The 17152-nt window shown below is 40.5% G+C and overlaps 1 protein-coding gene across 1 annotated transcript; it reads right to left on the bottom strand.

Annotated features, from left to right (window-relative positions):
- Window positions 1-14314: 14314 nt before the first annotated feature.
- LOC114665226 (transmembrane protein 200A-like) lies at window positions 14315-15913 on the bottom strand. The gene has a single exon (XM_028819667.2). The coding sequence runs from the start codon at window positions 15902-15904 to the stop codon at window positions 14621-14623; it is 1284 nt and encodes a 427-aa protein (XP_028675500.1). The 5' UTR covers window positions 15905-15913; the 3' UTR covers window positions 14315-14620.
- Window positions 15914-17152: the final 1239 nt, after the last annotated feature.

The raw sequence follows: 17152 nt of genomic DNA, 5'->3' as shown, positions 1-17152 counted from the left end.
AATATTTTGTTACGTTTATATTTGGCTATAACAACAAGTGTTCTCTGTGGTTCTAATAATCCAGAGGACAGCTAATTATGAACATATTGGCAATCTGAATTCAAACAGGATGGAGGTCAGTGAAGTATGGAATTGCTTTACCTGCTTATGTATAAAAAGCACATTTCAGCAGAGCATTTCATTAGAAAGAGTTGAGGAATGGAGCAGTGGTAACAACTGTCTTTGGTTTCCATTCACTTTGAACTGTTTTCATCATTTTCATTCTACTCTTATTCCAACACCCTGAGCTAAGTAGGTTGATTTGATGTACTCTTCAAATTGTTCCAGTTGCATTATGATTAGACCCTGACAACCCTGGGCACTGCCACTTGCTCTCAGGTGTTGCTATTATGTACTTGTGTCGGTCGTCAGTTGATGCATTATCAGATCCAATTCAGAGTTCCATGAGGTCAAAGTCAATCCAAAGAGCTTTGGGTGCAGTAGAAATCAGTCCTCAAATTGGGAACCACTCCATGACACAACACACTTCATCACTCTGTACCAGACACACACACTCACACTCATTTGCATCCAATTTTGAATTTCCAATTAACTTAATACTCTTCTTTGGGGTATGACAGGTAAACAACAGTGGAACATGGTCAACCTCAAGCAAACAATACTTGAGTCAGAATTTGAACTCTGGGCGCTCTGGAGCTGTAGGGAGCCGTAACTTATCATGAAGTGTTAGGTGTGATCAAAGAATCAGACCTTAATGGGACAGTGGTTCTTCCCAGAACAGTCTCTCTCAGGTTTGGCCACCTAGCGTTTAATTCATTAAATTAACTTCACTTATTAATTTTGAGGTGTGAGAGAAATCCTCAAAACAAAGAACAAGGTTTACAAGGGGGAAAAAAACCAACCTCGGATTTGTGAAGGAGCAGTGCTAACCACTGTGCCAGTCTATACTCAGGCAGAGGTAACGTCAGGCTGACTACATTCAATCACTCGGTACCCACTGGCAGCCACTCAGCACTCTTTGTTGCTTGCAGCCATCATGGTGGTCTAATGGATGTAATAATTTCATGAACTGCTGAAGGTGCTTAATAAACAATAATGGAAATAAAAGCAGAGGCGTAGCTAGGGTTTGCAGCGCCCGGGGACAACTGAAGATTTCGCGCCCCCTCCTGTTTGCCAAAATGCAATGGGGAAGGGAAATTTGGTGCCCCCTGGATGCTGCACCCGGGGACAGATGTCCCCCCATGCTCCCCCCCTAGCTACGCCACTGAATAAAAGGCACATATACACACTTCATTCACATTACCAACATAATCCTCTTTAATAAAATCCCTGTGTGCGTCCAGGTGTCCATGTGTGTGTGTCTTCTGGTGAAGTGCGCATGCGCGGGGCACGGTGCGACGCACGATATTACTGTCAGAGAAAGTTACAGTCGTTTTACAGAAATACAAACCAGTATTACTGCGAGAGGAAATTAAAGGTACACAATACAGTGACGCATATTACAGCCACATACAAGCCAGTATTACTGTCAGAGGAGATTAAAGGCATATTACCGACGCGCACGCCTGTATTACCGTCAGAGAAAATTAAAGGTATATTACGGACGTACGGACGTATATTACGGATGAACAAGCCAGCGGACGTACAAGACGGTATCCTTCAATAAAGGCGCACATAGGCATCCTTCAGTAAGGGTGCGCACAAAAAGGCGAGCCTCAAAAGGACGACCTCAATTGGGCGCAGCGAATAAAGGCGTGCGTAAATAAAGATCTGCACCTGTTGCTCTTCACATATTCCAGAGCCATTTGAACTAAATTATCTACGCGCCCTTATTGAACAGAGCCGTACAAGACAGTATTACTGTCACAGAAAATTAAAGACACACAATACACGGCGGCAGCCCACGAAGAACGGTCAGCTCAGCAAGTAAACATCAACAAAAGAAAGGCTGAAAGAAAGAAAAATACGACCAACAAAAAGCATGAGTTCAAAGTCCCTTGCCATTTAATATAGACTGTTCCTACTAATGTTTATGCACTACTGTTCTAGCGCCCGTTATTGTAACGGGCTAAATGACTAGTTCTTAATAATCTGAAATCTGTATTTGTTATCTATACTATATTGGTAATTATTGTATATTGTATTGGGATAATAACTGGATGTTTGCTTAATAAAATTAAGTTGAATTGAATTAAATAGTTTCTCTAATCCAGTACGATACTTAATACAATAACAGATGTGGCACCTGGCTGGGATTCATGCCCGGCCGGGATGCCCAGGAGGACCGGAGGAGGGCTTGCGCCTCCTCCAGAACACGAGGAGGCGACCGCCCTGGTTCTATTGGGGGCCACGGGTACAGAGCTTGGAAGCTCAACCCTGTAGGGGCCCGTGGTCACCGCCAGGGGGCGCCCCGATGCCTTGGGAGCCCTGGACCTCAGCACTTCCGCCACACCCGGAAGTGCTGGGGGGAAGAGGATTGGGGACACCCGGAGGACTTCCGGGTACACAGCCAGAGCTTCCGCCACACAGGGGTGTGTCAACGGAGGCTCCTCGGGAAGCACCTGGAGTCCATCTGGGGGTGTATAAGAGGGGCTGCCTCCCTCCATTCAATGGCAAGAGTTGGGTGGAAGAGGACGAAGCTCAGTGGAGAGGAGTGGAGGCGGACCAGAGACTGAGAAGGCATTGTGTTGTGTGGCCAGGATTTAAGGGGTGATTGGTGCTGCGGCACTGGGTTTGTGCACTGTGATAATTGTAAATATTGTAAATAAACGTGTGTGTGGTGAAACCATCATGTCTACCTGTCTGTGTCCGGGCTGTTCCCCACACAGACAATTAAAAGTTGTAAAGATAAGTTCGGTGCCCTTGCTCCTTGATAATATAACGTATTGTATGTGCACATCTGCCTGGAATCCTTTATCTTCTAAACTGCTTTTCTTGGTGCTTTAAAAGACACGTCTCAGTAAAGCTGTCTGAAGTTGTGTCTCCCCTAAACTGTGCATAAGGAGCTGTTTAACAGCAGGACTTTATTTTGCAGCCAGGTTTTCGAAATGTGCTGTTTTTTTCAATGTCTATATTAGGACTCATTTAAGTATTCTGTGATTACTGGCTTGGGGTGTGGACCCTAAAGAGAAGTATTATGTGTTCTTCCCTCTGGAAATGTTTCATTTTATTGTGCTTGGCCTGCTCAGCAGTATTACATCATGTTGTTTCCCTTTAGACTAAACTATGTACATTTATTGTGAAAGTAATTAAAAGAATTATGCTTTGTCTTTACAACTTTTCATTGTCAATACAAGAAGTTTGTTGATTCCGTTAATTTCTGTCACTCTGTGAGTCAGTGAACATCTGGCCATTTTAGGACCAGCGTGGTGATGTCCTGGATGAGTGGCATGTGAAGGCCACAGGCATTGGGGATTTACAGCCTGCAGCCTGATTCAGAAAGGCATCCTGGAAATGAGAAAAGCATCATATGAGGAGAGCTCACGAAAAGATGCCATCTATGCCCACGAGGTACAGTAAAACTTAATAAGGAGAAGAAATTTGGCTGGTAATGAGACTTGCTGAGCATAATTGCTATAAAGGGAAATACTTTTCTTTTACCATATTCAATAAAAAAGAAGGTGCGAGAGTTTAATTTTTTTAATTAGGGTAACAATTAGAAATACACACACACACACACAATATAGCTTGTATGCTTCCCAAGTCTGAAGTGTAATTTTTTTAATGACTGACAGAATGTCCTTATCGTCATCAAATGTGATGAAGTAACAACATTTTTGCCTACAGAAGTGTAAATCACTCACCCACTGAAAGTTCATTCGTTTATTTTTTTCAGTACCGTCATTCATCTTTTTAAGGAAATGCATCCCACTACAACATTAGCAAATCTGAACAGTCAGAGCGTGGTAAATATTTTGTAACGGAAACATCAAAAGGACTTAATGAGTCAGCAGATTTGGAAGATCCTTATAATGAATGCTTCTTTATAAAAGATGGTAGCTTTTAACAGTGTCCTGGTAATAATGTATAACTGCCGTAATATTAGAGCACAGAGTTGGGCAGAAGGATCTACCTGATCACCCTGTGTGTGGGTCGCAGTCCACCAATTTTATTTTCAAACAGGATTATTGAAGTTATAGGCAAACATTGAAAGTGAATTTTTGCTTTGATTCTTTGTAATATTTAAATTGAAAGAAAAGTTGAATGTTTCTGAAATGGATAAATTGCACACTACTTAGGATCTTTCAGTTCTGCAAAATATGCTATTGCTTACTTTGCTTTTAAAACCCAGCTTTCATTTTTTCATTAAATAAAAATACATTGGAGGGTCAGAGGATATGGATGGGGCAGCATAAACATTTGAAAAGATATGAACAATCTTCACAAGCACTTGCAGTTTAACGTAGAAAAGTGCAAAGTGCTACATGTGGGCAGAAGGATCATCAATTACAAATAAAAGAAGGGAGATAGTGTCCTACAGGGAGCAACCTCTGGAACAGATTTAGGAGTTTTACATTGACACAACATTCTCATCATCTAAGCAATGTGCAGAAGTGATTAAAAAGCTAATAAAATATTCAGCTATATCATAAAAACTGTTAAATATAACTCTAGGGATTTGATGCTCAGAATATACAATGCACTAGTGAGACCGCATCTGGTGTAGTGTGTCCAGTTCTGGTCACCACGGCACAAAAAAGACATAGCAGCACTTGAAGCTGTGCAGAGGAGAGCAACCAGGAGCATCCCAGGACTTAAGGCTGTGTCCTGCTGTGACCGACTCGGAGAATTAAACAAACCTGTTTAGTCTCAAGCAGAGGAGACTGGGTGAGGACCTAATCCTGGTCTTCAAAATCCTCAAAGCCATTGATAAAAAGAAACATCCAGACAAGTTTTTTCAACTTAATAGCAAATCACGTACATGAATATGGAAATTAAGGGTGTGTGCACTTAAAACTGAATCCAGGAAGCACTTCTTTATGCAGAGTTGTGGCAATTTGAAACAAACTACTGAGACATGTAGCTGAACCAGAAACCTTGGTAAGTTTTAAGAAGTGTCCAGATGAAATATTGGGACAGCTTAGCTATTAGCTGATCAATGGACTAAATCAGTGGTAGTCAACCTGGTCCCTACCGCCCAATAGTGGGCATTCCAGCTTTCATGGTGGGCAGTAGCGGAGCAACCAAACGGCACAGCGATTACATACTAATCGACTAATTTAACTATAGTAAGTTGTTTTATAGATTTATTCTGCCAAACTTAGCAAAAATCCGACATAAAGTACTTGGTAAGTAATTATTATTATATGATTTAACTTGCTGTAACTCTGCTTTATAAATTTTATAAAGTAAAGTTACTTCCCTACTTTATAAATCACCGTTACTGTGGAACCAGTGGGCGGTTAGAAAATTTTACTACTAACAGAGATACAAAAGTGGGCAGTAGGTATAAAAAGGTTGACTACCCCTGGACTAAATGGTCTCCTCTAATTTGTCAACTTTCTTAGCTTTATATAGTGCTGTTTCAGCACAGTTTAAGAGGCCCTTAGCACAGTTTGGCAGATAGGCCTGTATGTGGTCTTTCTAGCTGTACATATATTTGCCTTCAGGCGTACAGTATACTTCATTTCATAAAAATATGCAGAGTAGACTCACAGATGATCACTTTTTTTGTACAGACTGAGTATGCCAGTTGGTTTGTGAAGGAATTAGAGATGAGACTGAAATGTGTAACTTAACCCCATTGGCGTCTTCCCCCAAGTTAATTCCTACATAGCAATACAATCAAATACCTGTGTATCTTTGGGATGTGGCAGGAAACCAATATGATCCTGTAGGAATACTTGTGTTGCTTTTAAAACTTTATAAACCACTTAAAATTGAAAAAGGTTTGAGAATGTTTTTTCTTCACTTCCACAAGCCGCGAACACTGCAGTTATGAGACAATATTTTTAACCCTTGTGCTACTGTGCTGCCTAATAATAAACAAATTCAAATAATTATCTATCCATTTTCAATCCCAGCCAACACAGGGCGCAAGGCAGGAACCAATCCTGGGCAGGGCGCCAACCCACCGCAGGGCACACACACACACCAAGCACACACTAGGGCCAATTTAGAATCACCAATCCACCTAACCTGCATGTCTTTGGACTGTGGGAGGAAACCCCACGCAGACACGGGGAGAACATGCAAACTCCACACAGGGAGGACCCGGGAAGTGAACCCGGGTCTCCTTACTGCGAGGCAGCAGCGCTACCACCTCTCCACTGTGCCGCCCTCAAATAATTATATCACTGTTATTAGTTTACAGAATTACTAATAATCCAGTAAACATTATGCACATTCCTTATAACAATCTTTAATTTTTTTCAGGAATATTAAAGCACTAAATGAGCAAACTGTGACCGGATAAGCCAAAGAAAGTATTCACATTTTTGGACACTGAAAATATTTGGTTAAAAATGGCACGTTTAGAATTCGAACGAATACATGTATGTGATGCTGTTTCTGTTACTCTCCTGTGCTGGTTATAGAAAGTTCAAGAGTAAAGTGCCACTTTAGCCAAGGCATGTTGCCAAGTTGGTCCTTTATCACCTGCCCTCTTCTGCTGGTTAAGCTGTTTGTCAACATGAGAGGAAAGCGTTCACTAGTTGATGGACCTATATACTGTATGTCATTATTTATTATTTACAAAACTATTTTTTTATTGTTTTATGTATTTGTTTCATTTATCTGTTTTAAATTCATATTTTTTTAAATATGTCATCTTTGGAAAGGCTTACTTCAATAACAAATTCATTTTAATCAGCTTACAGTTTTATAATTCAATTTAATTGAAAAGCATAAATTTAATTTAACTTTCCAGCAACACATTTCTTTCACTATCTTCAAATTAGAAACTTTGTTAAACAGAATCTGCCCGATTTTCCTCACCTCCCACCTACCTTGATGCTGGAAAAAATATTGATCAGACAGCATTTCTGCAATATATAAAATTATTTTATAGTTCCTCCCGTTCAAAGATCCAAGAGGACAATGGGAAAAAAGATCTCTCACTCAGAAAAGGAGTGGAAGGTAGCAATGCAGAGAATCCACTCAAGCTCCATATGTGCAAAGCATACAATTATTAAACTCAAAATTATATATCGAGCACATCTTAAAATCGTCCAGAATATTTCCAGGGCAGGATCCAACCTGCAAACTTTGCAATCGAGCTCCTACCTCATTAGGCCACATGTTCTGGATCTGCACCAAATGAACATCATTCTGGACCAAAATCTTTAAGTGCTTCTTAGACTGCCTTAGTGTCACAATCACTCCTAACCCACTAATAGCTGTCTTTGGTGGGCTCACAGAGGGGCTTAAAGTGGAGAAGGACAAACAAACTGTAATGGTCTTTACTACACTATTAGCACGTAGACTTATCTTGCTCAACTGGAAGAATCCTAACTCTCCTATTCTAAGTCAGTGGGTAACTGATGTTGTATACTATTTGAAACTGGAAAAAATCTAATTCTCACTTAGAGGATCTGTGCAGAAAATTTTCAAAACCTGGCAGGATCTAATCCATATTACTAACCGAGAATGGTAAACCGGATATGGACGCAGGTACATGGCATGCCCATGGACGCAGGAGACATAGTGCGCAGGCGCCGACAGCGAGCGAAGTCTGATCCACCGAGAATGAAGGAGTCACAGCTCAAAAACGAAGGAGCTCAACTAACGTAAATAAGAAATGAGGCAACGCGCCCATAGGTAACGACACAGCCACACAAAAAAGAAGATTCCGTGTTGCACCCCAGAGTCAAACGGAAGAGGCTACAGAGGCCCCACAGGTCCACAAAGATAGTACGGAAGGCGCATGAAAGTACGAAAGGCGCATGCCTCCTACAACGCACTTCTGAACTAAACGGCCACACTACACAGCATGGTCCACGCGCTTCTAACACACCTACGGAGGCCCCACAGGTCCACAAAGATGCAAGCCCGCATGGATAAAAACAATAGACGTGGGCGCCTACAATGCGCGTCTGAAACCACGGAAGCAAAACTGTCTCGGCTCCAAAACCAAACAGCTCGACTAACGGAGCTACAAAAACGAGCCCGCATGGACAAAGACAATGTACATAGATGCCTACAACGCACGTCTGAAACTGCGGAAGCAAAGCAGGCACCGGTTCAAAACGAACGACCACAACTGACGGAGATACATACAGAAGCGAGCCCGCCTGAATACAATTAATGAACGTAGACGCCTACAACGCGCCTCTCAAACAGCAGAGTGAATAGATAAACGGCAAAGAAAGGAACGACAGACGGCTGACAAACAATTCCGCCAATTAGCTGACAACGCATTCTATAATGAGTCCACTATTAGTGGACATTCATTAGGATTAATGAATATACTTCCTTTGTTCGTCATCTACACCTTTACACTCCAATATACAGTATCTCATACATTCATCGATGTATTTTGGGTTACCCAACACCGGGGGTAGGCGAGCGAAGCGAGCAGGGGGCGGAGCCCCCTTGTCAATAACATATTAGAATAAGCTTTTAAAGCACTGAGGAAGCAGATTCTCTCCCCCTTTTTATTTCTTCTCCATTTATCATTATTCCCTTATTAATTCATCTATTTACTTATTTTTACTAGCCTTAAGTTTTACTCTACTGGCTTAGCTCTTTTTCTCAGGGGTCAGGGTTGATTTGTTTTACGATCTTTTTTTTTTGCAAAAATTGATTTATTTGTATGGAATGTTGTGTGGGCGGCACGGTGGCTCAGTGGGTAGCACTGCTGCCTCGCAGTTGGGAGATCTGGGGACCTGGGTTCAATTCCCGGGTCCTCCCTGCGTGGAGTTTGCATGTTCTCCCCGTGTCTGCGTGGGTTTCCTCCGGGCGCTCCGGTTTCCTCCCACAGTCCAAAGACATGCAGGTTAGGTGGATTGGCGATTCTAAATTGGCCCTAGTGTGTGCTTGGTGAGTGGGTGTGTTTGTTTGTGTCCTGCGGTGGGTTGGCACCCTGCCCAGGATTGGTTCCTGCCTTGTGCCCTGTGTTGGCTGGGATTGGCTCCAGCAGACCCCCGTGACCCTGTGTTCGGATTCAGCGGGTTGGAAAATGGATGGATGGATGGATGAATGTTGTGTGATTTCAATAAAATCAATAAAATAAAAAAAATAAAGAAAAGCATAAATTAAAAGTGAAATCAATTGAATTGAGGATACTGTATATGCAAAGGCACACATAGAAATGGGCAAAGAAATAATGAAAAAAGGTAAGGTATTTAGTTATTGGCCCAGCGTATTCTGAAATTTGGCTTCTCCAAGAATTTTCATGTTGGTGAATCACTAGCTTTTATGATTTAGCTCTCTACTGTTTACACAGAAAGCACTTAATATTGCAAGTTCAAAATTGAACTAATCTGAATCTCCTTTGATGAAAAGAAGCTTAATGTCATGCATTCATTCAAATTTGTAAAATTGCTGTTTTTCATAGAGAATATATTCTGTCTGGTAAAAATTGTATTTTTTATAGAAATCAATTTTGCGTATTGGTGCAACAAATAAAAATGAAACATCAACTTTTGCATGGCATGTGGGAAACGTATTATGTCATAATGGGGTCCCATGCCAAAATACAGTGAGTGAAAGGAGTGTCCTCACTCCATCATTTTCATCCATCCATCCATTATCCAACCCGCTATTTCCTGACTACAGGGTCACGGGGGTCCACTGGAGCCAATCCAATACAGGACACAAGGTAGGAAACAAATCTCAGGCAGGGAGCTAGCCCACTGCAGGGTGCACACACACCAAGCACACACTAGGGCAAATTTAGGATCACCAATCCACCTAACCTGCATGTCTTTGGACTGTGGGAGGAAACCCACGCAGACACGGAGAGAACATGCAAACTCCACACAGGGAGGACCCGGGAAGCGAACCCAGGTCTCCTAACTGCAAGGCAGCAGCACTACCCACTGCGCCACCGTGCCACCATCATTTTTATATATCTTAATGGAACAAACAAAGACAACCCAGCCAATCAGAGGGCCCAGATTCATTTGTACGCATATCCTTTAGCCCTCTGTTTCCAGTAACATTGTGACTAATTTCCCTAATTATTACTGCATGGTTAGACATTCATTTTTACAAATATGAATTAGTGTCCACTTTAATAATAGTGAAAATAAACACAGCAGATGATATGAAACACAATCCTATCCCTTCTTTGTTTTGCAAAACTAAATGTTTTCATTATAAACACATTTATTATAAACTTGATTGTGCTAAATGAAAGGTTATTTAAATGCTGAAAAATAAAAGAAGATAACAGACGCAACATTTTGACTGTATAGCCTTCACTCTAAAAATTATTATACTATCCATCCATCCATCCATTGTCTAACCCGCTGAATCCGAACACAGGGTCACGGGGGTCTGCTGGAGCCAATCCCAGCCAACACAGGGCACAAGGCAGGAAACAATCCTGGGCAGGGTGCCCACCCACCGCAGATTATTATACTATTTAAATTAAATTAATTAAATTAAGTGTGTGTAAATTATGTTGCGAGAAAGTGTACAGAGAACAAGTAGCAGCTTCAGTCATCCTCAAGCTTATTTTAAAAACTAAAAGGTGTTTCTCTTCACCAATTACTCAATCAATGAAATAGAGAGGATGGCTCATAACAGACTTCTCTGGCCTCTCCTCTTGCTTTTGCAGTCCTCAGTAAGGAATTGCTCACTTTTTCTGAAGTCTGGAAAGAGCATTGCCAGTCCACACAGCAAAGGTGACCAGAAGGGTGCTCTACATATACTCAGCAAAAGGCTCTTTAAGGGGGATACGTCAACATCATATACTACACGTACAATCTGCATTACCAGTAAGGCACTACAAAGAGGAAAAGACCATGGATAATGGAGTCTTTTAAGACCAGGCCGCAGATTTAGCAAAGTAAGCACAATGTTCAGACCATCGCCCAGGCCTTTTTTCACCATCACGAGTGCCAGCCTTTAATTGTCCTTTAATGGTCTCCTTGTAATGTGGTGAGATTGCTGGAGATGTCCTCAAACTATAAGAGAGGCCTACTTTCAGATATTTTTTCACAACCCACCTCAAGAAAAGTGGATAGAAACCAAGATAAGATATTTATTTCATAACATTTTTGTTTAGTTTGGACAAAGTAAGATTAAAGTTACATTTCCTTTGCCATTCTCTTTGAAGCTCTTCATTGACAGAGCTGGATGTGTTACCCCGTGTTAAACTCTGTTTGGCAGGTGGTTAGTACTGATGCCTCCCAGGTTAAACCTCTGGGGTCGTGCACTAGTTAATTTCAGGACACCAGTTGCATGTTCTGCCATGTCTTTATGGGTTTTTCTCTGCCTGCTCTGGTTTACCTTATCTCAGAGATGTGTGCGTTAAGTTAACTTGCAATTTTAAAACATTATATAAAGCATTGAAATATTTCTTCTATTTTTTGAACTACAAATATCAAACCTAGACAAGTCAAGTCAGAGTCAAGTTAAAGCAACCAATTTCACGTTAATCTCATATTTCTCAAAGTCCTTACTAAGATTTCTGTTACTCACATGAACACCATTATTGGTGGTCTTTTCCTTGCTATATTTTTGCTTTGCAGCTGCTGTTAAAAGAGAGAAAAGTCTTATGACTTTCCTTAATAGACTATTAAAGTGAGGATACAAGAAATTTCAAGCGTGCCAAAGGCACGTCAACAACTGGCTGCCAACCTCTGTTAATAATCACAGCTTATTTCCTCGTTGGTGGGCTTTATTCCTGCCTTTTGCCTGTGGTTTCTAAAATTCTGTGATCAAAGCCTACCAAAATAAATAACCAACTGAAAAAGTATGATCAAGCACTTTGGATGAGACCGAGCGTTTGCATCTGGCACACTGAAGTGGAGAGGTAACATTCCCTGTGCCTACTTCACACATACAGAAAGTGCTCGACACACACAAGGCAGAAAGCTCTCAATCCAGTTCGCCTGCTCGGCTCGGGCCCACGTGCTCTCTGTCAAATAGCCAGAAGGGCTTTGGGCTTCGACACTCTGGGTGTCTGTGTTCACCTGATGTTCTTGTTTCAAATCTCTGAAAAACTTTTTGGTTCCCACTATACAACCAGTCTGCCACAGCAGGCCCTCTTTCTCCTGGAATGCGGCCCAAAAATCTATCAGTAACAAAAAAAAAAAAGAAGCCAGCATTCCAGGGTGCCTTCGGCTGCTCTCATCAGACAAGCAGAGAGAGCTGCCCATGTCACACAGCAGCTTTTTAGAGGGCCAAGGACCGTGGACTGGTAATTCTGTGGAATTAGCAGGTAGTCAAAGAAAGTTTTGGAGACCCTCAACCTCTAAGCTTTCTTCCAGATAGTCACTGCATGTGGAAGCCACATTTTCACATATTTTTCCTCATCATGTTCTATACTCTTTTCTTTGTTACTGTTACTATATTTTTATTTAAGTTTATTTCATGAACACCATGTTAGAGTAACCAATGAACAACAAACCAATGGGAACCATTGGTAGAACAACAATTGAAATACTAAGAATTTATTCATGGTTAGTTCCTACTTAAAGCATCTTGTACATCTTGTAATAGCACAAAAAGAGAGTTATTAGGTTAACAATAAGAAAATGTATAATCACTATGGCCTTGTTTTCAATATGTCTGACGGCAAACCGCACCAGTTACCAGTTCAATCCCCACCGTTTTCTGCCTGTCTGACCCTGAGCGTGTCACTACATTTGCCTGTACTCAGTTTCCTCTGTAGTACCCAATACATTATGTAGTGAAAATTTCAAGTTTCTCTGGAGAAAAACATCAGAAAAATAAAGAGATACAAATATAAATTCATTCTCAAACAGGCATGCATCTATTCATTCTCATAGTCTGCTTTTTAGGCTCTTGAGTCATCTGACACCTCAGAATCAGATTTAGAAAGAATGTTATACGAGTATTTACAAGATAAGGCACCTTTACTGGTATTACATCATTTTTTTTATGCATTAATTGCCCACAAATAAGTAACAAATAAATACAGAATAATACAGTTGCTATTCCAAAATGTTAGCCAAATTTTCTGATGCTGAGCAGAATGTACTTGTTTTAGTCAGATTGATTAATTCATTTTTCAGTATTCAAATTACTTACATGTCATCAAAATATATTCTGTTAAAGAGTATTTTCCATTATTCACATATTCAAATAATAAAATTTAGACTGTATCTAAATATGTTCTATGTACTTGGATACATGAAAATGTTAAAAAAAAAACAACAATATTCTCTTCTTCTATTTCAAAAATACAGTGGATAATAGATATCAAAATAATTAAAATGCCAATAATCCAGAAGTATTCAATGAATTTCAGACATAAAGAACTATTCAAGTGGGTTCAATTGTGAATGGTACTATCAGTATAAATAAACATGTTAATGTTATTTAAATACTATATGTTTAAAATAAGTTACAGCTATCAAAATTCCTAAGTACAATTTATACAAATATATTCAAATTACAGGATGCCCATATACAGTATATTCAATATGCTGTGTACTGGCTATATCCTATATGTGATTGATTAAATCATGTACAGTATGTTTATTATATATTAGATATATCAGATGTCAAAATAAATAAATACTAGATCTGAAATAATTCAATACAAATGGAAAAAAAGTCATTTTTTCAAAAAATAAACCACATCTTACACTGTACATGGAATATAAACTGTACATCAGCTTTCTAAATAATTATACTACTGTTTATACCAATATCCTTTATAATGATATATTATGTAAGTCATCTAAAGAATTAAATTATACCTGCAGTTCAGTATATATATATATATATATATTAAATATACAAATAAAGAGCAGTTGAACTTTAATCTCATTCAGTAATGCACAAAAGCAAAAAAATCGAAATAAACTGCTGCTGATTTTTCGCTCTCCCTGCCCTTTAGCAGCCTCTCCAGTGTACTTTAAGGTGCTTTGCATAGTCACCAGAGCTCTTATTTGAAAATGTCTAACTAATGAAAACGCAGCCTGAGGAGCCTTCAGGATGAATTCAAATGAACTCTGGAGTTTGGCTCGCTTCTCCATGAAAGCATATGAGAATCAAGTCAAGTGCTAATTCAAGAAACACATCAAATAATTAGATGGCTTTTTCTTGTATATTGTGAAGCACCTTTATTTAGAAAAGTTTGTTCTTTTTTTCCATTTAAAATTTTGGGGAAAAAAAATCCTGGCTAATCCAGTTAAGGACTTTTTTTAACGAATACACAGCAGTCATTGACCACTTGTTTCTTTTTGCAAAAATATATTTGATTGAGCATTCTATAAATATTTTCAGACAAAGCAACTCTTTTAAAACACAACAATATTCTACATCAATAAGAAAAAAATGAAAGCTAAACCTCCTCGCAAGTACAGGTACTGTAGGTGAACGTTTTCCCATGTGAATATAAACTCCTCACGGTGAGGAGTTTACAGCTGAAAGGCTCTACCTCTTATAAAAAGATTTGACTGACTTCTTCAAAATGGTGATTACTTATTGTCACTTCCAGCTTTCTTGGAAGATCATTCTAGCTTCATCTTGGTCCTCCTCACGTTTCATTACAGTTCTGCTCCCACTGATATAACTGCTGCTCCAACTGATCCAAAAGCTTATCCATTGTGTCCTCCCTTTCTCCCAGTTTTGTATACCACTTGATATTGCAAAGGTCTAACCGAGGCCAGCTGCGGTTTTTCCTCTCCTCCATAGGAGCTACTAAATGTAACCCAACTTGGCCTAAATCTAAAGATTTGGAATGGCCCGCCATATTAATATGAGTGTCTGAGGTAAATTCCTTCCTGCTTAGTTCTGGAGGGCAGAGCTTTTTGGTCAACACATTTTGCACTGGGAAGGAATCCATGTTTACTACAACATGACCTCTGCTAAAATTGTCTCCTATCACAGCCGTGCCACTTTCGATACCTGGAGGAATCTCTGTAGGAGTTTCAGCAGACTGCACCGTCACTCCGTGGAACCCATTTCCGGATTCAATTGGCCAGTTGTTAACTTTGATCACAGGAAGCAACAGCGCACTAGCAGCTGAAATGGGAGTGCCAGGCATATCCTCTGCACACGAAAGGATGTGGACATTTCCGTCACTGGAGTTGCATGAATCAGAGTGGATGCTATGAAGGGACAGTGAAGGGGAATGTTCCTTTTGCTGAATGAACTGCACTTGGGTTTGCAGGATAGTTGGCCTGCAACACTCTGCCCACTTGGCCACATGATCAGACTTTGCTCGCATTGTCGGCGAATCTGATCCACTCAGCACATCCAGGCATCGGATATTTAAATCAGGAGAGCCCATGCCAGTCAATCCATGAGTGTTCCTGTCCTCTATGCCATCTTGCCCTGCTGACTGGCTCACAGCCATCATAGAATCCATAATTTGCTGAGTCAGGAGCAAACGAGTCTCCTTATCACGGTTTTCATACAACATGGTGTTGGCACAGATGAAAATGAAAAGCCCCACTCCCATTATGACTGGTCCCAGCAGCTTCATCCGATCATTTTGTAACCGGCTGTGGGCAGACAAGATGTTCCTTACTCCTACTGCTCTGCTGCTGGAACGGGAATCCTCACTTCCCCTCTGTCCTTTGTTTGGCCAGTAGCCCGCCACTGCCACTCCAACACCCACAAGCACGACAAACACTCCGAGGATAAGAAAAGCTCCCGAGGGGGACTTGATTCTCAGCTTTCCTTTGACTGAGGTTTCTTTCCGAGGCCACCGTCTGAACCTGGAACGCCGCTGGCGGAATGGGGCAGGTTCAACTAAATTCGAAGGCTCCTGTCGCCTCATTGCCTGCCCCACCCAAGCTCCGGTGGCTGCAGTCATTTTTCAAGGTAATCTGTGAAGAAAAAGAAAAACTGGGGTTGGAAAAAACCAAGAAACTAAAATAGAAGTAAAAAGTTTAAAACATTACCTAAATTAGTAAGCAGAAGCTTTGTAGAAATGCATTTAAATATGGATCACAGTGCCGTACTGTAATAAAGGGAGGCTGGCACACTGGCACTGTACAATGGTTAGCGTTGCTGCTTCCTAGATCCTCCGTTCAAATCCTGTGCCTGATTATTGTCTGCGAGGAGGCTGCACTTTGTCCCTGCTAGTGCTTGATGGTTGCCCAGGGTACTCTAGTTTTCATTCCTCAGTAGGTTAAATATGAATTCCGAGTCGTGCCTTTGTAAGTGTGGGCATGTGCGTAAGTGAGCTTTACAATGGACTGGTCCCTGACTTGTGCCACTGGGATAGGCACTGCCATGCCAAAGCCAAGAATTGAGAATGTTCTGTTATGTTATAATCTCATGAACGATAGTAACTTCTGCATTGCACCAGAAAGGTAATGTGACACGTATGGTGTCATTAATTTTCACCTCCTTTTATTCCTTAGCTTCAGCTTAGTCATGCTCTGCACACCAGTCCTCATATTTCTTTCTAAAATGCACAGTTGAAGAATATCCCACTCCACTTGTGTATTACTCACAACTGTCATCAAGAATCAATGCTTATATTTTAAACAAATCGATTTTTTTATCAGGAATTACTTAAATTTCAAGTATCAAACTTCTTTTTTCATAACAGCTCACAATTGCTCGGACATTAGCTGTACTTTTTCTGTTATACTTGATTCCTGTTTTTATCACTTGAAATTATTTTTTTACAACACAAGCTTTTTACAAAAACCAACCACAGTCAGGGGTGAAGGGGTATAACTGCCAAAACAGACCCCACATATTTACTTAAATCCTCTAAAAAGATTACTGTATTCTAAACGTGTTTTGTGTGCAACACGACACACAAGAAATTAACAGAAAAAGCAATCGAAATACATTCTGATCAGTTCCCTTTCACTTTGGATTGGACCTTCCAGTTAAGTTTGCCCTGTGATGGAGAAAGTATGTTCAGAAAAGGGACAGACAGACAGACCTACCCTTTAACTAATATTATAAATAGAATTAACGTGCTGCGAGTGACTACTGAGCAAGTATTCCTTCACAAAGTACCAATGTTTTCAATCAATATTTGAAAAATGCAACGCATTTGTGACAGAGCTCCCTTGCTGAATCTAATTGGTTTAGAAATAAA

Source organism: Erpetoichthys calabaricus, chromosome 14 (genome assembly GCF_900747795.2).
Source record: "Erpetoichthys calabaricus chromosome 14, fErpCal1.3, whole genome shotgun sequence".
Classification (NCBI taxonomy): domain Eukaryota; kingdom Metazoa; phylum Chordata; class Cladistia; order Polypteriformes; family Polypteridae; genus Erpetoichthys; species Erpetoichthys calabaricus.
This window is presented reverse-complemented; position numbering and strand designations above follow the sequence as displayed.

Coding starts and splice junctions, on each gene's coding strand:
- LOC114665226 (XM_028819667.2), bottom strand. CDS start 15,904: ATGACTGCAGCCACCGGAGCTTGGGTGGGGCAGGCAATGAGGCGACAG.